Source organism: Candoia aspera, chromosome 1 (genome assembly GCF_035149785.1).
Source record: "Candoia aspera isolate rCanAsp1 chromosome 1, rCanAsp1.hap2, whole genome shotgun sequence".
NCBI lineage: Eukaryota > Metazoa > Chordata > Lepidosauria > Squamata > Boidae > Candoia > Candoia aspera.
The window spans coordinates 31,381,944-31,407,238 of NC_086153.1; the positions used below are offsets into that span (position 1 = coordinate 31,381,944).

Genomic DNA, 25,295 nt, shown 5'->3' on the forward strand with positions numbered 1-25,295 from the left:
AGAAAAAAAAAACCACTGTACTTGTTTTACACCATTTGTATACATGTGGTAATATTAATGCTGACCTGTAAAATTCAGGAATTAAAATGTGACCCTGTAATTCCATGATTAATGGTTTTTTATTGTTTTATTGTTGTAAATGGTAAGTTAATTCAGATTTAGAGATGTGGCCATTTTAGTTTATTTTAATGATAGTGATTTGTACAATTTAATCTGAATCAAATCTAGCAGACAAAGCAGGACTCTTAGATTTGACTCAGTGTGTTGTGATGACTGACAATGTGGTCTGAAGGACATATTTCTGCCCTTTAGGGGCTCCAGGCAACCAACAATGGGGCTTTCCTTCTCCCTTTTTCAGTGAAGACTTTGAAGAGAACTTGTTGCAGAAACAATTTGCTTCAGCAAATTTGGTATGTTGACTTGCCCTTCTTCGTGTATTCTTGGCAAGTCTTTACCCCTCATAGAAGTTACTATTTCCCATAAAGCCCAATAGCAAACCATAGGAAAAGCAAGGTGTGCCATTTCCTTCAGAGCGATTTTCATATGGCTTGGACCCAAACTGTTTAATAAGTCACTGAAAAAAGGATCCATTATACATCTGGGTCATTTACTTTCACCCTATTTCAAAGACTATTAAAAACGTTAGAATGTGCATATTCATTTAAGCTGTTTATATATAACAAAAAGTTGATATTTTTTTTAGTTCAATGTAAACGATAGGTGATATTTCAGCCAATATCTGAACACTCTGCAATGCTGTGAAAAATGCATTGAACTTCTCCCTTTTAAATTCCGCAATCTGCCTCAGGTACATATTTCCACTTCAGTTTCAGTTTATATTCTGGTTTCTTTTTGCCACAAGACAGCCCACATTTCAAATGCCTGGGGCCCTTCAACTGAGTTTTTTAAAGATTACATCTGCCAACTTGTCTCAGTTAAATACTATTTTAATAAAAAGTTATATGAAATGTGGATGACCTGTGTTTATACTGTGTTACGAGAATGAAAAGTTGTCTTGCCACCAAAGTAGAATTTTTAATTACTCTGAATAATGAAATATAAGCAATACTGGAAAGCTGCTTGGCATAATTATGGTCACAATGAAGCTGAATGATACATCCATAAAATTTAGTAATGGCATAGGCTCACTTAAAAGGTTTAGAAATGTTAACAGCCTGATTAATCATACTGTCATTTATACAATGCATACTGGGGCTGATTCAGACAATGACACAATATAAATCTACACTATAAATTAGTTGACCTTAAGTCAATGGGACTTGAGTCCAACAGATGTAATCTAATTCCTATGCAATTTAAAGAGATACAATGAGTACCATTTTTTTGAATAGCAGGAAATCCTATGAGATACTAAACCACTTGCATTTTCTTGTAGTAACAGACACAGCAGAGTACATGAGTAAGATTTGCCCAGTTTTCAGCTAGTGTGTGAACTGATGTTACCCATGTATGGAGATATTTTTCACATCTCATTTTTAAGTTGATGAGTTGATGACTTAAGATGAAAATTAAGTTTAGCCAATTTAATGTAATAAAAGTATTTTACAGAAACATTCAAAATTAGTATTAAATCCAACAAAAGTACAACAGTGACCAGCCGGACCAGCACATACCAGAAATTGCAACTAAATAGTGGAATCTATTAAACATGTTAAAATTAAATCATTACTTTCCACTGTAATTTTCAACCAACTTAAAGAATTATTGTTTTTATAATATATAAAATCAAGTTAATGGTTGTAAGCAAACAGTTCATGGTTAAATATATAACCTTAGAAGCAGCTTCTCTAAACTATCGCTTATTAATAACTTCTTCTTTTAGTTTTGCTGCAAGGATTCGCTTCTTTAACAATCTTTGTTCTTCTTCTTCTGTCATACCCTGAAAAGAAAAAAATGAAATATTAAATTGCAGTAGCTATGGCTAACTGCACTTATGTTTAGTATTCCCATTGATTTCAATGAAGTTCCCACTCAGGATAAATTGGATTTTAGCCAAAAGACAAAACAGTTTGTAGAACATGTAAATAAATGTTGGTTTCTATCTGTAAAACAAAGAAAATTTAAGGGTTGTTTAGGTTATGTTAAAGCAAGAAACACAATAAATAAAATGCTGCTTTACACATTAGATAGGGCAAACTACAACTCTGTCCAAGACAAGAATATGTGCAGTTGTGATTTCAGATCTCATTTGAATTTATACGTAATGTCCAAAACATCCTCTTATAATAGTGTCTTCTGATTTATCTGCTGTGAAAATACGTTACACCTTTAACTGGCACTGCCAATGAAGATAACCAATGTCCTGCTCAATGGGAGAGTAATAATTTTCAATATCTTCCTCCCTCCACTGGCCCAAAGAAGGCTAGGAGACTCACTTCCAGACACTCTTTTCCTTATCTTACCAGGAAAAAAAAATCACCCTGGCCTAAGATAGCTCTACCATTGTGGACAGAGTCAGAGGAGCCTTACACCTATCTCTATGTACTATGTAGTCCTTGGTGCTCTCTGAGCTTGGTTGACTGTAGCTGTTTCATTACCCAACTAGATAACATCAGTGAAAGGGAGTGTGGGGCTTGCTCCCTGTTTATATACAGTAACTTGCCCTGCCAGTGTTGGTAGGGGTGTGGTTTTCTTCTTGGTAGTTCCTTGATTAGGGTATTGTTTTCTGCTTGTCTGCTTGATTGTTTATCTCCTTGCTGGTTACTTCATTAGAGTATTGTTTTCTGCTTCTTTGTTTGTCTGGTGTTAATCCCTGCTTATTTGGGTGTAAGCTGCTGGAGAGGGTATGTTCTGGTCTTTTTGTTTCCTTCTTAGCTTTACTGTTGTCTCTTTTGAATGGTCTGTAAATGTGGTTTATCTCCATGTGTCTATTGATGACTGATGTGTCTGAGTGCCAAGCACTGTCAAAGGATGACATATAAAATGAACAAATTTCTAAAGCAGCCAAACATTTTTCCCTAGGATCACTCAAGGACTGACAATATTTTGGCAGCTGCATGAGAGGCTTAACCCTCTGTCAATCCTCCCTTACCTCTGCACAACACAGTGAATGGTTGGAATTAGTTTCACCAGGAGCAATGCTGGAGCTATTCAGGGAACTAAATTAACTCTCTCTAGCTGCCATCATCCCCACTGATGAGATTTAGCTGTTTTTGCTATCTGCCTTCCCCTGCCTCCAAATAAGTGAACAGGGCCTTTAAATAGGTTAACTTGTTCATTTTAGTAAAAGTATTTCCTTGAGACCATGATGCACATCCTCAGATTAGGATCAAGTTTTTCCAATGTAGACTGATCTTTAAATAAGACAGATAGTTACAGACAGGTAAATTTAATTATGTTATCCTTCACCTCTTTAGAAGGTGACAGCTCTTTCTGTTCTATACTTTGTGGCAGAATATTTGTTTTTGATTCCTTCTTCAAAGCCATCAACGCATCTCGTTTCTGCTTTAGATAGTCCTCACGCTCTCTTAGCTCTTGTGCTCCAAGTTCCGATAATTTCTATTTGAATTTAAAAATCAGATTTTATATTTCTGAAACATTTTTTATCAGATACAGATTTGCTATTTTATCAATAACAAATTACAAAACAGAAGAGAAAAATTACAACATTGTTCAGAACTGCTCAAAACGTTCCCACAAATTCCATCTAGGTCATAAAACATGGGTACCAGCTATTGAAGAAAGCCACTCTATCATGCTCTTTCAGCTGAAAGTGAGACTTTGAAAGAAAGTGCAAGTTATATAGAGAAAGAAAAGTGTAGTTGCTTTACCAGGATTCAGTCCAAGCTATTGAAAAGATTTGGCGGTGTGGGGGGGAACCACTCATTTTGCAATTCAATCATACTTTTCAAACGGCAAATTATTTAAGCATAGAAAAAGAGCTCCGCAACATCAGGTGATAAGGCCTATATAGACTACTGCCTTACAGAGGTCAATCAGATGCATTCAGGAAGCTCACAAACAGGACATGATATTGTTGCTTCTTGGCAACTGATACTTAAAACATAGTATTAATCTGGAAAGAAAATGCACTTATCAAGTCCCACAGTCATTGATAGCCTTGTCTTCTAGGAATATGCCTTTTTAAAATCACTGAATGGATGACAAACCCCACATCTGATGGCAGTATAGCACTTTTATTAGTCCTGAATCTCCTTGCATAATTTCAATGAATGACCCTGTATTCTAACACTGTAAGGGAAAGAAAAAACAGAGGGATCTATTTCTGGGGAGGGAAGGGGCAAATGATGAACCAACAAATGGATCATAGATTCAATTAATCTGGACAATTAATCCAGAGTTCTCAAGGTACAATGACTGGGCTTAAATTATCATATTTTAGACACATTATATGAAGAACTAGCTCTCTTGAGAAGTCTATACCACTTGGAAAGACGGAAGGAAAGAAATGATGGCCAACAGCAAGGTGAATGAACTTAATTACAACAACATTGGAAGGCTGAGGACAGATAATCCTGGAGAAGGCCTATCTACGTGGTCACTAAGAGTAGAGATTGACTAGATAGCACATAATGAATCACTACTTTTTTGGTAGTAACTTTCCATTTTTAACTCTTTCTCAGAAATAATTCTGCCTCCATTAGACAAAAAATTCTAGTGCTTCCTTTGCTATTACTTCTAAGGTACATTAAAACAAAGCACTTGGACTTAATGTGAGATCCTGTTCCCGTTTTTCTTTGTGACCATGAACAACACTGAGAATAGGTTGGGTAAACCTTTCTTGTTGAGGCACCTGTTACACTTGCTCGAATGCTGGGCAGATGACATACGGCACTCCACATCTGCTGATGTACTTCCAATTTCCTAGACATTAGCAATAGCACAAATCTGTCCATTGGAACAGAGCTGAACTCTAGAGCAGAGGTATCAAATACGTGGCCCACAATACCCCTGAGTGTGGACTGAACCAGATTAAAATGCAACTGGGTAATACTTAAGAAAATAAAATAAAAATACAACAAAACATAGATATTAGAATTTTGAAACTAAATAATAATACATTTAGTCACCAATCACCAAAACTCCAGGCTCGCGACTCACAAGGAGTCCTGCACAGGCTCACTGTCTCGGCTTAATTGCAGCAGCAAAGACTGCCTGGGGCTGCCCTGGCTCGGGCTGGGCAGGAGCACCCTGTGACAGGAGGCTCCTCTCAGAGCAGCACCAAGCAACCTCATTGCTGTCATTAAGCTCAGGCAGCGAGCTTGGGCTTTTCCCTGGACAGCAGGCAGGAAGGCAGGCATCCAGCCAGCCAGCCAGCCAGCCTTGCACCACAGCCGACCTGCTTCAGACCCCAGAGCTTCCAACACATGAAGGAGCAACCTCTCCAAAACAGGTTGGATTAATTTCTCTTCTCTCCAGAAGGGGTTTAATTTCTCTCCTCCCTCCAAAACAGATTGAATTCATTTTTCTTCTTCCTCCAAAATAGGTTTGATTAATATCTGTTGAGTTTCAGGCTCCACAAGATCCATGATCATTGATAACTTTATAAAAAATAAAATTTTAAATTAATAATAATAGTTGAAGTTTAAATAAGTTCAGAATACATCCAGAGAAGAAGGAAAGAATGGAGAAAAAAGGGAAGAGAGGCGGTGATCTAAATGCTTTTTCTACAATGCTTTCTTTTTTCTTTTTAATTTTTTTCTTTCTTACAATATGGAAGGAAGGAAGGAAGGAGCGAGCTTATAAAATATTGACTGCAGTTATCAGTGACTAGTGAGTTTATATTATTATCTGTAAGCATGCATGTATGAAATCAGTTTGGTATAGTGGTTAAGGTGTCAGACTTAAGGTGTCAGACTATAAACCATGAAATGGTGAGTTCAGGTCTTCCCTTGGGCATGAAACCAGTTGGTTCACCTTGGGGCAGTCACTTTTCTCACCCCTAGGAAGCAAAAACTGCCAAGTGCTTTATAATGGAAAGAAATAAAAGCTTATTTTGATGACAAAGGAAGTTTTTCATGTACTTGAATCTCATTCACTACTTAAGTTAAGGGTTTGGTCAGAATTTCTGACAAAGTTTTATAATACATTGCGGAAATACCATCATGTTCTGGAGCTTTATTCAATTTAAATTTTTTAATTGTTTCTTTAGTTTCATCTTCTGTTATAGGTCAATTAAGAACCTCTTTTTGTTGGTCTGTAAATTTTTAAAATAGTATTCCATTTAAACATTCCTCAATTTTTTTCTGATACACATTTCTGTTTACTATATAATTTTGAATAATCAACAAATAGATGTATTATATCCATTGTAGAAACATATTTAGTCCCATCACAAATAGAATAATTCTTTCATGTTCTTTCTGTAATTTCAAAGTATTGTTTAGTAAAATTCAATTTTCAGTAAGTTTCATTATTTCTAAGTGTTTCAAATTATTCAATATGTTTTCCTGATTGTGCACGTCTTTCTTTCTACAGGTAGTCGTCAGGTTATGACGACAATTGGGACCAGAATTTCCATCACTAAGCGATGCAGTTGTAAAGCACAATGCCATGGCAGTCCTGGTTGCAATCATAACTCCAGGACCACATGGATCATTAAGTGGCAAGAGGCAGGAGTCCCAGGCAAGCAGGCCAGCAGGTACACAGGTGCCACAGGGGGGGCAGGGTGAGCAGCAACGGGCAGGTGCTCCAGAAGACAGGTGTGCAGATGCCACAGGCAGGTGCTATGAAGCGTGGGCAAGTACACGGGTGCCCCAGGAGGACACCGTGCACAGATGATATGGAGTGCAGATACCATGGACAGGTGCTACAGAGCGTGGGAGGGCAAGAAAGTGGTGGGAGCAGGAGCAACTTCCAACTTCCTGCCGGCCTCCCCACTTACTTTGCTTGTGGGAAGCTGGCAGGGAAATTGCGATCACGTGACCGCAGCTCACTGTGTCAGAATTAAAATGAACACAAGAAAGCTCAACACGTGAAAGTTGAAACAACTAAAAATTGACATCCTAAGCATCAGTGAATAGAGATGGATTAGGATTGGACATTTTCAGTCAGAAGATCACACTTTTATTACTCAGAACCTAAAAAATAAAGAAGGAATGGCATTGCTTTTATAGTTATGAAAGGTGTAGCAAGAACTGGCTGAATAATAATGATTAGACTTTGTGGAAAGCCCTTTAATATGACGATCATTCAGGTTTATACTCCAATCACTGATGCAGAAGAAGAGGAGGTTGATGAATTTTATGATCAAGTTCAATTCGAAATTCTCAGAACACGCAAGCAAGATGCAAGCAAAATGTGCTGCTTGTGACTGGAGACTGAATTCCTAAGTGGGCTTAGGAAACCAAAATGAGGCAGGTGACCGACTTATTTATTTCTGCCACTCCAATGATTTCTTCATAGCTAACACTGTCTTCAAACAACCAAAATGATGCCTATATACATGAGCATCAGCAGATATAGAAATCAAATCAAATTATTGCAAAAAAAGAGGTGGAAGAGCTCAATTACAGCATCAAAAACATGGCCAGATGCTAACTGTGGAACAGATCGCAAACTGCTCATGTGTAAGTTCTAAGCTAAGGTAACGAAGAAGAAAGCCAGACAGTTTCCACAATATGATCTTGAATATATACCCACCATTTTCAAGGAGAACATCAGGAATCATTTTGAAATACTGAAGGTCATTGATAGAGAACCAGAGGAATTATGGAATGAACTTAATGACGTCATTAAGGATGAATGTGAAAAGAGGCTTCCAAAAATGAAGAAAGAGAAGAAAGCAAACTAGATGTCAGAACAAACTGTGGAAATTGCCAAAAAGAGAATCCAAAGCCAAGAAAGACAAAAATCTTAGAAAGTTCCAACCTAGAACTGGTATGTAAATGATGTCAATGGACAGACAGTAACTGATTCAAAGGAGATCAAATGAAGATGGAAGGAGTACACTGAAGCACTGTAGAGATGTCAACACCCACAATACCATAGAAGATACTGCTTACTTACAAGCACCTCTAATGCCCATCAGACCCTCAGGGAAAACACCAAGCTCTCCCTGAAACCCTCCAGAGTCCTTAAATTGCTAATGAGTCCTATCTCCCTGCAGGTTGGGGTGACACCAAAGCAAACAGAGAATGATCTGACCATGACAGATGTTCACAGTCTTTTCTCCTCTGCTGCTCCCTACTATTGAAACTCACTACCTTTTGCTATCTGGCCAGATTCTGTCAGAACGTAACACAGAACTCTTATATGTGGTCCTAGAATAATATTCCTATGCATCCAATTATTGTCATTATAGCTATGACAAAACATTGCAAAGTAATTCATATTTATATGCTGGCTGAAAAATAGTATTAGTTCAATAATATTTTAAATAAAGCGAGCATTCAGCTTACACGTCCTTCTAGCCCTCCTTGCTTTGTTACATATTCAGAGCCATCCCCAATTGCTTTCTTGTGAATATCTTCCTTCAGTTTGATAGAGGAACGCTCCCGAATAGATGTATCTCTTTGTTTTGCTTCTGGACCTAAATTTATATTGAAATAAATGCATGTAATCATATGTTTACCATAGAAGAACATATTAATAAACTGGTAACTTGAATAGTTAAAACCAAAGGTTTTAAATTTAAAGCTTCACTTCTTAAAATAATTGCCAACTTTGTGTAATAGGCAAAGTGATTCACAATTAAAATTTGATGGAGGGGAAGTGTGCTCAACCATTCTACGATGAAAGCCACTATTTTCTTCCTCCATTTTACAAGCTATGAAAAACTAAATGCATCATAAATCTATACCAGAACTGGGATTCAATATCAATTCATACAGATCCCAAACCAAAAAACAGTTCTTTGGCAATTGGATCCCAGCATCTAGAGCTGCAACTTTAAATAACAGAAATACTAACTACAAACCTGAAATAAATACATTTAGTGAACAAATTACTTCCAGGTAACGCTGTACGAGACAATGAATGTGTACTGTCATTTCCCTATTCACTACATTTCATTATTCACTGTTTCCCACAGCGTTCCATTTCACCAATAGAAAATAAATTTAATTTCACAAGAAGTTAAGAATGTAAAATGCAATTCTGGAATAACCTCTGTGAAAAAGTGATGGCAACGGTGAAATAAATCATTGGTAATTGCAATACAAAGGAAGAAGGTACAATTCCCAACCACTCTGAATTTTTTCAGTGCTGCAATAACTAGTTTAGAATATTATATTTACAATAGTTATTAATTTCCTGAAAAATTAAAGGTATTAATTCCAGATCTGTAGTGAATGTTTCCATGTAATTTGTACTGTTGCTATCTTCTTTTTTCTGTTATTTTTTCTGACTGTGGCATCCAATTAGTATAACTAGTGGCCATGTGTTCAGTAGCAAAAACATACCTCCTTAAATTTATCTTGGAATAAATAAAAATATGGGTTTTGTTTGTGATGGAGATCTGACCAATTGTTATAATGGATATCAAACACCCAACCAAGAAAGTTTGGCATCAATTTAGTTGAAGCATGAAATTTCTTTCCCTCAAGAGAAATATGAACAAATACCCTGAGTATGTTTAATATGCAAGCCGGTTAGTGGTTAAAGCAGTAGGCTAGATACTGGGAGTTTGTTCTGCATTAGTCCTGAAGCCAGCTGGGTGATTCTGGGAGAGTCTCTCTCTCTCAGCCCTAGGAAGAAGACAGTGATAAACCATGTCCAAAAATGTTGCCAAAAAAACTGCAGACTTGTCCAGACGGTCAACAGGTGTCAAGCCGGACTTGAAGGCACACACACAAGAAAAGTTTAATATACATATGGCAAATACCTGAAAATAATCATACCTGACAATAATTTTGTAGAGTATTCAAGAGACTCTTTAGTTCCTGCACTTTCATTGAGATATCCTGGAGATTTGTGTGCACCATCAGATGATTTCAATTTATCATGTGCCTATACATTTAAGAAAAAATAGTGAGACAATTAATTTCAGTATTATAAAACCTGCAAATATAGTAAAAATCAAGATATCATTAAATGCATTATTTAATAAGGGTTATTTAAACCTAATTACGATCTTCACAATTAAAATAGATAACAGGACTTAATAATAATTTTAAAAATTAAGATTTGAGATCTCCTATAGTTAAAAAATTTATAAGGACTTTGCAAGATTTTCTTTCATCCATTGTTTCCTATACTTATAAATTAACCAGCGTGTTTCTTACAAAGTTACAGTTCACAAATAAAAATACTGCCTCTCGTTAAAAAGCAAAAACCACCAAAACCATTTTTCCACAGTACTCAGCGACCATTTTAACACAGCACATGTAAGTGTAAAAGGAGGGGAATATATTGTACAAATTTCTATCTCAGCTTATCCAACAAGGTAAGTTGGGTAAACAGACCCAGAGCAATATACTGAGGCTTTCATGGTTGGCATTAATGAAGCAATAATGAGCTTTCAGGCTGAATGGCCATGATCTAGTTTTGTGCTAATGTTTTGGCAGCAGCTGTGGCTGGCATCTTCCGAGGCAGAGAGAACTGCTTTCAGCAGCTTGCAGGCAACTGCTAAGTACTGAGAAAATGGCAGCTCCATGATTGATTGTGTCATGAGAAAGCATGTGCTACCAATGCACAGGGGTGAGTCAATTAACTGGAAGAGCCTCTGATTTGGTCAGCCATGGTGTGCATCAATTACAACAACAAATATCAACTTTTTGGTTTGCCAGTGATAAAAATGTCAGCTTGTACTATATTCTTAGTATCATCAAAAGTCAAAATATACTAGTCATAACCATGTCAAAATAACCAATGCATACAAGAAAGAAATCAAGAAATACTATATCAGTTAACAGGAATATGCTGGTCATTTTATTCAATCAGTGATGAGAAGTAAATGTACTTTACTGAAGACTGGATTTATTAAAGAAAATAATTGTATAATTGCAACCACTTGAGGTGTTGTTGAATTGATCTTCCAATATACCTCATTAGTTCTTTTCCTTTCTTGCTCTAGATCATATTCTTCCTTAGATTTCCTGCAAAGAGAAACAAGGCAATATTTTAATATATTTAGTCCCTTACCATTCTTTAACAGTCAGTATGATTGCGGCAGTTTATAATTAATGTAAATAAACGAACCTAAAACAAATGTAAAACAGAAGAAGATAAAAAGAAAATGACAAGACAAACAAGAACAAATTTATTTTTTTGTATGTAACAGTACCACTCTACTAAAATGCGCCCTAACAAGCATAACACTAACATACAAAATTAAACCTAACACAATGAAGCAGAATGTGATACTCAAAATACAGTTCAAAAGAAATGGGAACAAAAACTTAAGAGAGCAAAGACCTCATGGAAAAAGTGAATTCTGAGGCTGGAGTTGGAGAGAGAAGCCAGATGGCACTATGAATATTAGGCACAGGCAACCCAGCTCATGCAATTCCTGACCACTGTCTCTGCTACTTGGGCTTAGGAGTACAGCAAAAGTATATTGAGGATGCCAAATTGCCTACCTCATGTGCACATTTAGAGAAGTAACTTAGTCATAGAAGCAAATATATTATTTAATAACATTCTTGCTCTCTTTCACTGTAATATTTAAGGTGCTGTACTGAGACCAGGGAAGACCCAAGTTCAAGTCTCCATTCAGCTACGGATATCACTGGATTACTTTGAGCCAGTCCCTCTCTCCTACTAATCTACAGCACAGGTTTGTGGGTTTGAGGATAAAATAAGCGATCCTTATATGCACTGCAGAGTTCCCTGAAGAAAAAAAAAACCTGAACTGAGTTAGCTTCTGGTAGCTATGAAGTAGTTTGCCTTTACTTTCTTCCAGTATGTTAGGTTTTTTAAAATTTCCCGGCCTAGCCTAGAGCCCTGAGATTTCTGGATGTTCTTTAAGTACTAACCAGATCTGATTCTGCTTAGGTTTTTAGGGTCAACAAAAGTAGGCTAGATGATGCCATCTATAAAAGCTCCCAGAAGAAAGGTTGTATATAAATGTACATAAAAAATAAAATTAATTATAATAGATGTGAAACTTCCAATCTAAACCTATCAAAAGGTAAGACACGAACTGCCTTTACTTAAGTTATATTTACTCAAGTAAGCACATAAGGTTGTAAGCAAGCAAACTTACAGCCAAAAATATAATCCTAAATCTTTCAAGCTAATGCATATGACGTACATTTCTGAAATATTCCATGGTGAAGAAATCACCAAGCAATTCAATGAGATGCAGTGTTCAAAACTAACTAAACAAGCAGACCAATGTGTAATGTTTCTGCAGGGCTTCTGTCATTTTTTTTCTGAGCGAAATGGAATCAAGCTGCCCAGAAAAGGAAGAAAGCCCCTTTAAACTCACTACTTTCTATCAATGTACTTCTGGATCCAAGCCTACGGATGCTTTAAGACCTAGCAGTAAAATAATATACAGGTAGTCCTTGTTTAGCAACTGCCTCGTTAAGTAACCATTCACAAATACAACAGTAATAAACAATAAAAAAAACTGTATCCCGACCAATGGGTACACTTACTCCCAAATTTCTGCTCCTGGCAATAATGCATGTAGGGGTGAGAGTAAACTGGCAAGGCTGCACAAGAGAACTTTATCTAAATGAGCTGGCAGCAACCAGTGATCTCAGCATCTCTCTCTTTCTCGGTCATATGGTTCGCTTAGTGACATTCCTTAGTGACCATTTCACCAGAACTAACTGCAGCTGCTAAATGAGAACTACCTGTAATGATAGTTTCTAAAACAAAGATTTAAGGAGAAATTTAACATTTCCAAATGCCCTTCAGTAAACATATAACTATCTTCTTGTGCACCGTGCTAAAAATGGTATCTCAAACTTTCCAAATATTTAATCATATATCTATCATTTAATAAAGAATAAAATATTTTGTTCTCAGTCACTATGCTGCAAAACACTTTTCAAGTGCAAATTAGGTGGATCTTGTGGCAATCAAGATTTTTAAAGAGGCTATACCCAAGTAAGTGATAGAAAGGAAGGAGAAAGCTTTTTTTTTAACCTAAGAACCTCTCTTAGTATTTTCATTTCTTCTTCTTCAGTTTCAGTATATGCATCAGACCCATCAGTCAAACAGTCAGGCAGCACACCTATTTTATGAAAAAAAAGAAGAGTGAAAGAGGTCAAAAGGTGAGTAAAGTAATGACAAACTATTCAATTAATTATCAAAGTCCAGAAATTTATCTAAAATTATTAACAGTTAAAAATAAATTGTATTCAAAAACAGCATTACCTAATTTATTCATGTTATGATTAGAAGATAGCAAACTGAGTTATCATCATAGCTTATTTTCTAAATGAAATGTGTATTTCTCTTTACACATAGCAACTTAATTACAGTGAGACTAACTGAGGGGACAGTTAAGTTGTATATGTGCTGATTTTAGAATGAAGTAAAATACTGCATGAGGACATGTAAATATGCTTTGATTTTAGGATTACTATTAGATGTACATTCCATTGCAACAGCCTTTCTAGGGACATGAAATTATGTTTGGCTGTTAGTTAATGCCTTTTTTTTGCTTAGAAATTATTTTAGCCCATATATTTTGTATGCTAATAGAATGTTTAAGTTTTTTATGTTTCTTTTAATAAAATCATTTTTTTCTGATTGATACCAGATCAGTTCCTTCACACATGGGAAAGCGAGTTAAGTATAGTAAATAATCTCCATCAAGATAGCTTAGAAGCAGTATACTAGCTATGCAAGCAATAGCAGTGGTTGATGAAAACAAGAGCCAACTGGTAAAATACTAGCTTAATCTTCTGACTGAGGAAACCTTTCGGCCTGTCTCCTTTATCCTGATTGCATACTGCCTTTCTCTTTATCTTCTCAGCCTCCCATTGCCTTTCTTAATTCCTTTCATGTTTGCCCATTTTGCACTATATATTTGGTCATTTAATGCCACTTTTCAACTTCCCTTGATCATTACTGATTGTCTTGGTCTGAACTGGCCACACGTCCAGGTTTCAGGGAATTCATTTAAACCCATGTTCCAGCTATTCACAGCAAATGAAAAGATTATTCTTATTATTTCTTACCATTTCTTTCTTGAATTATTCTAATTGCCTGCAACTGCATTTCAATGTTCTTCTGGACCATCATTTCTTTAAACAATCTGAAATCATCTGCTGCCAGTACTGGCTGCAAAATGGCCTGCAAGAAATTAAAAGTGTTTTATCTTACAGTGCCAACAAATTCAAAATTTAAACAATTCAAACTTCCCTTATGACAATAATCAAAATATTAGGAAAAAGACATTTACTGAAGTCTCAGTTATAGTAGACATAAAGCCAAAACCAATGTAGCTTTAAGACTGCATATCTATATTCACTCACCTAGGAGTAATCTGAGTTTACTTTACTGTTTGGAAGAGATGCATCCAAAATGAAAGTCTGGGATCTCTATTAGGCACAAGGGAGATGAATGCAGAAGCAGCACCAACTCACAGCTCTGATTAGCTTCTACATGACTGGGTACTTCAGTCTTCCTTGAAAGACTACAAAATGTGATCTCACCACCTTTAACTTCAGCAACAGCAGCCTTATCCTGCATGCCTCTACCTCTTCAGCAGATGACATGAGAGAAAGCAGTTGAACTAGCCAACCTAATCCTGCCCATCACTTCTGCTAGCCCTCCCATTGGCACAGAGGCTCTCTCTTTTGTGGAATTGCAATGTGTAATTTTAAATCATTTGTGCCTAAATGTGAGGTTTATTATAACATTATTCATATCCATTAGCTTAGACCTATAATTCTAAAATTGTAAGGTGCTGTCTTGTAAATAAGGGGTGAGTAACATACAATCCCCAACCACTTCCCCATCTTGCACCTCCCAGTGCAAACTCCCTGGCAGCGCAATTGCGTCCTGTCGGCTGTCCAGGGTGCTGAATTAACATGCCTGAGGGTTGGTGCTTTTACAAGGGCAGGTCTGCCATGTTTCGCACGTTTGCTATTCCTTATTGCTGATTTCTATCAATGGGCTGAGGTATGCTCTCCACTTTATGTCAGGATGGCTCCATGCGGTCTGGCACATTTTGCGTGCCAGTCCCTTCCTGCTAACTTGCTTTTTTATGGCAGGATGGTTCCCGGGGGGAGTGGGGGAGGGGGCATCCTGACATCCTGCTTCCCCAAAGATTTCTCTCCCTTCTCTTTGGAGTAATGCTCTCTTGCTGACTGTGCTCTCCCTTCCTCCTTTGGTTTTGCCGGAAATCTTTTGTGGAACTCTTTTGCCAGGCTGGGTGCCCTTACATCCCGACTGTCCACCCACTCACTCTGTGATTTGGGGAAGTGTCTCCATTGTATTAAGTATTGCAGTTTCCCCCTGTGTTGTCTGGAGTCTAAAATCTCTTGCACCTCAAAGTGTTCCTCCCCGTTAATCATTACTGGTGCTGGTATTTTTTTCCCCAGATGCCAGCATTCTGATTCATTGGCTGATTTTAACAAGCTGTGGTGGAAAACGGGGTGGATTTTCCTTAGGTTTTTTGGTAATTGCAATTGTACTGTTACATCGTTGATCACTTTTGTGGTATTTCAGTCCTAGTTTTTTGGAGGGTTGTGTGGATTTTAGGAATTTAGTTGACAAGTACACTTCCTCCCGCACTGTTAGTTGCCACTCCGGAGCTCTTTTGCGGTCAGCATATTCCTCGTATGTGTCTTTCACGTGCTTTAATGCACTCTGTACAGCTGGCCATCCCTCTTGCTATATGTTTCACCCATCCATCTAGTGTTAGTATTTCAGATGCGCTTGCAGGCAGCTCCAGGAATGCTGCAAATTCCTGTTCATTTACTACTTTGAATGGGGTGAATCCTGTGCTCTGATGTACTGAATTGTGGTAGGCTACTTCTGCGAAGGGGAGGAGGTCCACCCAGTCATCCTGCTGGTAATTGATGTAGCATCTAAGGTACTGTTCTAATGTCTGATTAGATCGTTCAGTCGCTCTGTTTGTGGAAGGATGACGACTGGAACTTAACCCGTTTCATGCCAATCATTTTAGGAAAGCTCTCCAGAATTTGGAGGTGAACTGGATCCCCCGATCTGTGATTATTCTCTTGGGGGTTCTGTGTAGCCTGTAGATGTGCTGTATGAACATTTTGGCTAGCTGCCTGGCTGTCGGAATGCTAGTGCAGGGGAGAGAATGAACCTGCTTTGAAAATAGGTCAGTTACCACCCAAATCAGTCTTTTTTTGGCTCTCAGGCAGGTCTACTATAAAATTCATGGATATCTGCTTCCAGGGCTGCATGGGGTTCTCTGCGTTCTGCAGCAGCCCCCTAGGCTTACCCCCCACTCGCTTAGCCATTACACAGGTCGGGCAGCTGCCCATGTATTCCTCCACATCTTTGCAAAGTGTTGGCCACCAGAACTGTCTCCTTACTAGGTGCATGGTTTTTAGAAACCCAAAGTGCCGGGCTGACTTTGTGTCATGGCACCTCTCTAGGACCTTCTTCCTCATGGGGTCTGGGATGTAAAGTCTCTCTCTGCTCCACCATAACCCCTGTTCCTCTCTTAGGTGGGTTTTGTTGCTCTGCAGCCACGCATCTGTTTTTAGTGCTTCACATAGTTCTTCCTGCACTCCCTCCTCTACCTTTGGGGTCAGCTTGGCTTTCTGGCTTCTGGTTACTGCTACCTCCCCACCTTTGTTGGGGTGGAATGACTGAGCTTACCACTTCCTCCCTTTGGCTGTTGTGTTGGGGTAATCGGGATAAAGTGTCAGCCAGGAAGTTTTTTTTCCCCTGGGCAAGTATTTTAGAGTGAAATTGAACCGGCTAAAGAACTGAACCCACCTAATCTGCTTGGGATTCAGCTTCCTCAGGAGGTGCAATGCCTCCAAGTTCTTATGGTTAGTCCATACCTCAAACGGGTGGGTCACCCCTTCCAGTAAAATGTCTCCAGTGCATCAATGCCCATCGCACTGCAAACACCTCCTTCTCCCACACGTGCCAGCGGCATTCTGTGTCAGTAAACTTACGGGAGAGGTATGCGCATGGCCTCAGATTCTCTTCCCCATCCCTCTGGAGGAGGACCGCTCCTATTGCAACATCTGATGCGTCGACTTGCACGACTAGGGGGTTGGCCTTGTCAGGATGCCTTAGCACTGGCTCTGAGGTGAATAGTGACTTTAATCCATCGAACACTTCTTGGCACTCTGCTTCCCATGGTAGGGGTGCCCTGGGTCTCCTTGTGGCCTTTACCTCCCCCCTCCCTTTAGTTTTTAATAAGTTGGTGAGAGGCAGGGCTACCTGGGTGAAATTCGGGATAAACTGGTGATAGAAACTGGCAAACCCTAGAAAGCTCTGGAGCTGCCTCCTGGTTTGGGGTGGCTCCCAATTCACCATGTCCCGTATTTCCCCAGATCCATCTCAATCCCCCTGCTCAAGACCTGGTACCCTAGGTAGTCCAGCTGCTCTTTGTGAGATTCACATTTTGGCAGTTTAGCATACAACTGGTTTTGCAGAAGCCCTGTCAGCACTTCCCTCACCAAGTGCACATGCTCCACCATTGTTTCTGAGTAGACCAGGTTATCGTCTAGATACACGAGGACCCCCTGGTATAATAGCTCATGCAATACCTCATTAATTAAATGCATAAAGACTCCTGGCCCTCCAATTCTGAAGGGCATCACCAAATATTGAAACGCCCCCAGTTGGCAATTGAAGGCTGTTTTCTGCTCGTCCCTCTCCCAGATTTGCACTCTTAAGTAGGTTTCCCTCAAGTCCAATTTAGTGAAAATCTTCCCCTTCGAGAGGTGCATAAGCAAGTCGTTCATCAGTGGCAGGGGGTACTTATTGGACATGCAGATGGCATTCAACCCCCAGTACTTGGTGCATAATCTCATTGAACCATCCTTCTTGGTTCTGAACAGAATGGGGGCGGCCAAGGGGGAAATGGCTGGCTGGATAAACCCCCACTCCAAGTTTTAGTCAATGAATTCTCACAGCGCCTCTGACTCCTTGGGGGTCATGGGGTACAGTCGTGGTTTTGGTAGCACGGACCCTGGTTATATCTCCATGGTGCAATCTGTTTTCCTGTGAGGTGGGAGCTGATTTGACTCCTCTTCCCCAAACACTTCCTTAAGGTCCCAATACTGTTTGGGGATGAGTTCATCCTCTCCCCCCCACAGTCTCCCCCTTCCCACTGGAGGCGCTTCCCACTGGCTCACACTCTGCTGGCTGCTCCTGGGGGTTCAGTTCCTTAGCCTGCCTTTCCCCAAAAGCCAGGTTCCCCGCAGCCCAATCTACCTGCGGATTCCATGCTCATAGCCACGCAAGCCCCAGCACTACCGGCTGATTGGAGATGAGGACTACTACGAATCACAAGTCTTCCTCTTGGTCCCCCATCCGCATCCGAACCAGTTCAGTGCAGTATTTTGCTGAACCACCCTTCATCTCTGTCCCATCGAGCTGCACAAAATTGATGGGCTTCTTCAGTTTATTCACTTTCAATTTTAACTCAGTCACCAGCTTGTGGTATATGAGATTTCGGGTACATCCCAAGTCCAGAAGACCAGTAAGGCTCCTCTTACTATTACCCACCAGCATTTCCAGTTGCAATTCTACCAGCATCACCGGGCAGTCTCCACTCACCATCCAATCCACGCATCCTTCTCGCTTAGCCCACCTTCTAGTGTAGTTTAGAACAGGCTCCCGTTGTTTCCCAACTGCGAGAACTCTTCCTCTGTCTACTCTCTCTCCTCCAAGGTGGTATTGCGAGGTTGCCCCCTTTTGGTGGTGGCTCGGGCACCCTTAGGCTTGACCACCAGGGTTTTGGGGCCACTCTTCCCCACCAGGGTCCCCCCCCAGGGTTGCGAGTTGGGGGCAGCCAGGGATGTGGTGCCATTCTTTGCCACTTGAAACATAGTCTCTTTCACGCTTGGCACTCCTTCTCATCCTCCCATGTCTGGCAGGACCCCTTCCTTTTGGGTGCAGCAGGTAGGGCGATGGACCACCTCCCCTTTGCTTCTCCTTGCAGTTGCTTCCTGATTCGGGCTCGCATGTTCTCCACCTCCCCAGCCAGGCAAATCCATTCCTTCAGGGTTCTAGGATTCCCTCTCACCAGGGACCACTCTAAAGCAGAAATGCTTGCAGCCCTCCCTGGAAGCACTCAACTTTTAACGACTCCAGCCAGTCTCTCATCTTGCCGGCCAGCCTCCTGAATTCTAGGGAGTATTCTGAGACCAACCTGGTCCCCTGCTTAATGTTCTGGAGACTGATTCTGGCTGTCAGCTTGGATAAAGGGTCCTCAAATCTCTCCCTCAGGGTGCTCATGAATTCATCAAAATCTTCTAGCTCCAGAGAGTTTGCATCCTGTAACTCAACCAGCCAGTCTGCCACCTCCCCTGCAAGGTAGGCCCATACATATCTCACTCTGGATTTGTCCGATGGGAAGAATCCCCCACATTCTCTCATGAAACCCCTTACATGGGTTAGGAAGCACGCCAGCTCCTTGGGGTCCCCAGTGAATTTTATCTTCAGGTCTCTTACCCCAATGGGTTCGTCTGTCCTTGGCGCCTGGGCCACTGCTCCACTCAGGATCTGGTAGCAAGGGGGGCCTCGTAGTCTCCCTTCTGCCTGCTCCCTGCCTCCCGTCTGCCTCGGGGCTGTCAGCTCTCTCCTCCGCCGTTGTTCAACCCTCTGCCGTGGCGCTGCCCGTTGCCTCCATATCATCCCCCTCAGAATCCATTCAACAGCTTCCTGCAGCCAGTCCAGATGTTATTCCATTTGGTTGTACCAGAGGTCCGCTTCCCATTCTGGTGGCCAGCTGGAGTCGGTGCTGCCTCCATTGGCAATTCTCCTTCTCATTGCTTCTCCTTCTGCTTCTCCCCCAAAGTTCAGGGACTAGGCGAGGGGGTAGTCAATCGCCGGTCGTGAACACGGCATGGTCCTGAAAGTCGTGGGGGTCTCTAGCTGAATCTCCCGTTCCTCCGGGTACCTCGCCACTTCTCTGGCTGGGCTCGATGGGAGCCGAAATCACCCCCCGGCTCCTTCTCCCCGATTCTAGAGGGGCTGCAGTAGGTCTAGGGTATATTACCCGCGGGTCTTCCTCAGTAGGCTGCGAAGCCCCGGGCAAGACTGCTATTGAGGATTTGGATCTTTCTGTCGTGGCTCCAGCTCTAAACCAAATGAATCAGCACTCTTGACACAGACCAGTTAAGCATATGAAAGAGTCTTTATTGGGCAAGTGACTCAAAGCACATTAAAGATCTGAATAGCTTGGTGATTCACAAGTGACAGTATAAGTACATTTGTCCCCCCTCCCATCAAAGCCTCTGGCACTCCCATAAAAGGTTCTGGCGCCCTGCTTCCTTCCCCATCTCGAACCTCCCGGTGCAAATTCCCTGGCAGCGCGATCACACAGTCAGCTGTCCAGGGTGCTGAATTAACATGCCCGAGGGTTGGTGCTTTTTCAAAGGCAGGTCTGCTGCGTTTCACATGTTTGCTCTTCCTTATTCCTGATTTCTATCAATGGGCTGAGGTGTGCTTTCCACTTTATGTCAGGATGGCTCCATGCAGTCTGGTATGTTTCGTGTGCCAGTCCCTTCCTGCTTGTGACTTGCTTTTTTATGGCAGGATGGTTCCGGGGGTGGAGGCATCCTGGCAGGTACATTAAACCCCAAAGAAACAAACTGGGGAAAAGGGGGCAAAAATTTTCAGTTCTATATGTTCCAACAACCTGCAGGCCTCATCAGCCAAAAAAAAAATGGTTTTTAAAAAGTGCAATACTAATCACAAAAAGATTGCCCATTGCTATTTTAAATGGGAAGTACATTTTAACTTTGTTAAAAGGTTTACCTGGGAGGTTCGAGTTTTAGCAAGAGGAGACATACAAGCTTCCTGGAACTTCTCTTCATTAATTCCAACTTCTTTAAGATAACTGTCTAACAACTTTTCAACCTAAAAAAAAAAAAACACACACACACACACATACCAGACAATATTTTGATTCATCTTTTACTAAAGAAATGGGATATAAATTATCTTAAATGAAGAAATACAGTAGTTGTGGCTTCTGTTTGAAATACAATGAAGCCAGTCATAAAAGTATAAATCTAGAGGTTAAGATGTAAAATCACATAAATGGCTTATATTTATTTGTGCATGAATGACCTCCCAGAACAGGATTTGCTCTATTTCTCCTGCATCTCCCAAATCTGCTCTGAAATACTCCTGAATCCCTAAGATCAGTATTTTTATATATTGTACATGTTTTAATATTATATGGGTTTTTTTTCTGGTTTATTGTTTGTTTTTGTGTTGCATGTCACACTATTTGAGTTGAGTGGCCTAAATAAATCTATTTTAACATAAAAAAATAAAACCAGTAGTTATGGCGAAAAAGAGATGTTGCTCCAATGTAGAATACATAGGGCTCAGATGTTTCCTCCATGTTATTTAATATCCAAAAGAAACTGCTAAGAGTGGTGTGGGGCGGGGTAAGCTATCAGCAGTACACTGATGATAGCCAATTGTACATCATCACCTAGGCAGGACTGGAATTTCTGTGAAAGTCTTGAACCAATTTCTAGAGCTGTGAGGGGCTGGATGAGGAGAAACAACCTCAGATTAAACCCTAGAAAAACTGAAGAGTGGTTTATCTGTTAACATTCTGGCTAGCTAGAAATGTCAGTCCTAGTGGTTATTTCTGTATGGGAAGTGTTCCCTCAAAACAGCTGCTCCATGACTTGGGAGTCCTTCTGAATATTCCAATAGAACTAAGAAACCCTCATCTACAATTTTTTTCTATAAATACCATCAAGGACTGATTCCATTAGCATTATCAGGAATATTAAAAATAGTTTCTGTAACAGATTATGTATATAGGATATTTTATCTCAAATATCTTTATTCTCTTTCAACACCCCATCTACCTTCTTAGTTCATAGTTTATCTCTGCTTTCAGGTAGATTAATCCTTTTTTCTAAGAGTTGGTAATTATGACTTTGAACTCCATCATGCCATTAATGTTCAATGATGTTTACTAAAAGCAGCCAGGTAGATCCCTAACCAGCTTACAGTTTCAAATTCAGTAAGGGAGAAGAGAAGGAGAATGGTGACAGGTAGGAATCTGCAATTTTTTCAGTTATATTTGCTTGGGCTTAGTTAAAGAGTATGAAAGCTAGAAGTGTTGTACCAAAAGGCTGCACAAGAAAGGTGATGTTATTGTCTTCTCAGTGCCTGGGAAAGAGAGGGGCACTTTGGAAAACAGTGCAAACTCAGAACATCTGTATATTCTTCCATTATCTGGAAAAGATAGCTAGAACAAAGAAAGCTATGCCCTAGCAAACTCAGAGAGAAATAGGTCATAAAATTGAAAGTACTCAGTTTTTAACATTCATGTAATATAACCCTTTTCCCTTTTAATAAACCTTCTTAGAAAAGCCTCTGTGAGAATCATTAGGGGGGTACTCAGTACTCAGTTGTCAATGACTCACTAAAGACAAGCTGCAACTTATATTCTGTTAGGTGCAGCAATCCAGAATCAAAAGGGGAAAGATGGGCTCAGATCATATGTGCATCTGCACATCACACATATAACACCTCCTTAATCAAATGTATATTTTCTTGGAAAACACAAGTACTAATCAACTATATAAATGAATATGTATCATTGGTTACCTAATTTACCAAACCACGTAACTGCATTTATAATACACTCAAAGAGATACACAGCATATTTCTGCTTTAATATCATATTATGTTTTTAAAGGCTAAGGAATCTAAGGTTGCTCAGATCAAAGAGAATAGTACAACAGATACTACAGTATACTAGCACGTAAAAGTTAGGAAAAATAACATTTTACTACTTACCAAAGCTTTATATTCCTGATGAATCTCAGTGTAAGATAACTTGCTTTCTTCCTCATCGTCAAAAACTGAAAAAGTAACATTTCATGTTTCTTACAATATGGAAACTAAAAAAATAGTTTCATCAAGTCATACCTTAAAATTGCATTTTGTGCACAGCAAAATTTATCTGAACTACAGTATTTCATTCACACACAAACCCAGAATGTCCCACTTACATCTTGGTTTTTTTTGGGTGCCTTCGAGTTACTGTTGGCTCCTGGCAACTGCCTGGACTAGTCTGTGGTTTTCTTGGCAAGATTGTAAAAGTGGTTTGCCATTGCCTGCTTCCTAGGGCTGAGAGAGAGTGACTGGCCAAAGGTCACGCAGATGGCTTCATGTCTTATGGGGGACTAGATCTCACAGTCTCCCAGTTTCTAGTCTGATGCCTTAACCACTACACCAAACTGGCTCTACATCTTCTTTGTCTCTACCTCTAATACTTTTTCCTTTAGGAAGCTGCAAGAAAGTGTTTGGAAGATCTGACAGCTCATCTGAGCCAAGGCACTCTATAATCTTGACCTCAGTAAACAAGTACCCAAGCAGCTTCAGTGTTCTAGGAGATTATTTTAGGACTTTTGGTTTTAGAATTATGAACAGCAGATACTAATTTATTCCTGGACCAATCAAAATTAACTAATCATCACATTCCGAACAATTTGCAGAAAAAAAAACTACTCACTGTGCATCAGCTGCCTGTATATTATATTCTTACCCCTTTTCTGTATTAAATTCTGCTCAATGACATACAAAACTATTGATACATGGGAGAGGGAATCTCTTTTAATTCTACTGAAAAAGGCACAATGCACTAAACAAAAACATTCTGTATTTTTTCACCCCATTCTTCAAAATACTAAGTAGAAGTCAAGAGGTATACTGCATATATATAAATATAAATACATACACACACACACAAACCATACACACACACACACACACAAATTGCTATGGTATAGAAACTGCCCAATTCTTCCAAATCGCCCATTTTGTAGATTATCATTCACTTCAACAATAAATCTTAATTTGGGGATTATAATTCTATGCATTCTACATCATAATGGAAAAATAAACATTTCCTGACAGAAATGTTCAACCTCTCAATATGTTTATATCATTACTATTTTCTATTTATGAAATTTGTATACCACCAAATAATTCTAACTCCAAGCAGCTTACAACAAAATAAAACACAACAAAAACACCCACTATAAGAAAAATGAAAACAATAGTATAATAGAACCTCCATGATAAAAAGGGGGAAAATAATACTTCAAATTTATTCCACAACCCCCACAGCACCAGAGCCCACAATAACTCCTCAATCTCTCACCTTAAACTTTATAAACAAGAGTAGCATAGTACTGTATCAAATGAAATATGATACATTATGGAGAGCATCACTTTCTCTCCATGCCCCAGAGCACCCTAAATGTCCAATTTACTGAAAATCTAAACATTGCTATGATATAGAAACTGCCCAATTCTTTCAAATCACCCATTTTGTAGATTTTCATTCCCTCCAACAATAAATCTTAATTTGGGGATCATAATTCTATGCATTCTACATCATAGTGGAAAAATAAACATCCACTTCGTTAGTGGACTCATTGAAATCAATGGATACTGAAATATTGACTAACGGCTGAATCATGCCCAACAGCCACTCCCAGTTAATGACTGACCTACCGTAGTGATGGTGATGATAATGATAATAATCCACAACCCATTAAACGCAACTACACGCTACGGAAGAATAAAGAAAACCACCACCCGAGGAGACCCATTTGGACACGGCCACCACTATGTTGGCGGAATCTCCAAAGGCCCACAGCCCTCTCACCTTCGCACTTGTGCTCCACGAACTCCAGAATGGGAATAGACCACGCGGGGCTGCGGAGAAAGCCAGCAATGCTATCTACCACCCACTCCACTTCAGCCTCAACCTCCCCCTCCCCCTCGGTCGCCATTACATCTCCCCTCCCCGTTCTCCACGCCCTCAAAAACACGAGCTCTCGCGCATTCAGCTCCGTCCGGAGAAATGAGAGAACATGCGCGTGCGCCGGAGAAAAAGAAGATGACAGCAAGTCCACGGCGACCGTTGGGCTTCGATTTGCCGTCACTATGGCAACCGTCGTCACTGAAGAGAGGGGAAAAGACTCTGAATAAACAAACTCACGCGAGAGAAAGTGCGGGGGCGTGTCCACCTAAATAAGCATGCGCTGTGGGGGCGTTATTCTGTTCCCCTCGTTGTCCAATTTTGTCTTTAATAACAGCAGAGAGTTAGGAAACTGAAGCGCATGAAAACTTCCTCAACTACCAGTTGGGGCACATGCGATTTGTACAGAGGCTTGCTTTGATGTTGCCTTTTTTCAAGATTGCTCTAATTTGCATTCCTCTACTCCTTCAATTGGCGGAAAGACATGCAGACATAA

At 40.0% G+C, this 25,295-nt stretch overlaps 1 protein-coding gene across 1 annotated transcript; it reads right to left on the minus strand.

The window, feature by feature from the left end:
* Positions 1–2: 2 nt before the first annotated feature.
* On the minus strand, positions 3–24,904 carry CFAP36 (cilia and flagella associated protein 36). The gene is made up of 10 exons (XM_063301350.1): positions 24,704–24,904; positions 22,825–22,889; positions 20,809–20,910; positions 14,061–14,175; positions 13,021–13,108; positions 10,967–11,018; positions 9,822–9,930; positions 8,382–8,512; positions 3,370–3,519; positions 3–1,900 (listed from the first exon to the last, which is right to left on the minus strand). The coding sequence occupies exons 1-10, from the start codon at positions 24,828–24,830 to the stop codon at positions 1,814–1,816; spliced, it is 1,026 nt and encodes a 341-aa protein (XP_063157420.1). The 5' UTR covers positions 24,831–24,904; the 3' UTR covers positions 3–1,813.
* Positions 24,905–25,295: the final 391 nt, after the last annotated feature.

Excerpts from the sequence above, each read along its gene's own strand:
- CFAP36 (XM_063301350.1), bottom strand. The coding sequence starts at position 24,830 with ATGGCGACCGAGGGGGAGGGGGAGGTTGAGGCTGAAGTGGAGTGGGTG. Across the intron at positions 20,911-22,824 it reads ATCAGGAATATAAAGCTTTG|GTTGAAAAGTTGTTAGACAG; the intron begins GTAAGTAGTAAA and ends TTTTTTTTTTAG. Across the intron at positions 9,931-10,966 it reads AAAGGAAAAGAACTAATGAG|GCACATGATAAATTGAAATC; the intron begins GTATATTGGAAG and ends TTAAATGTATAG.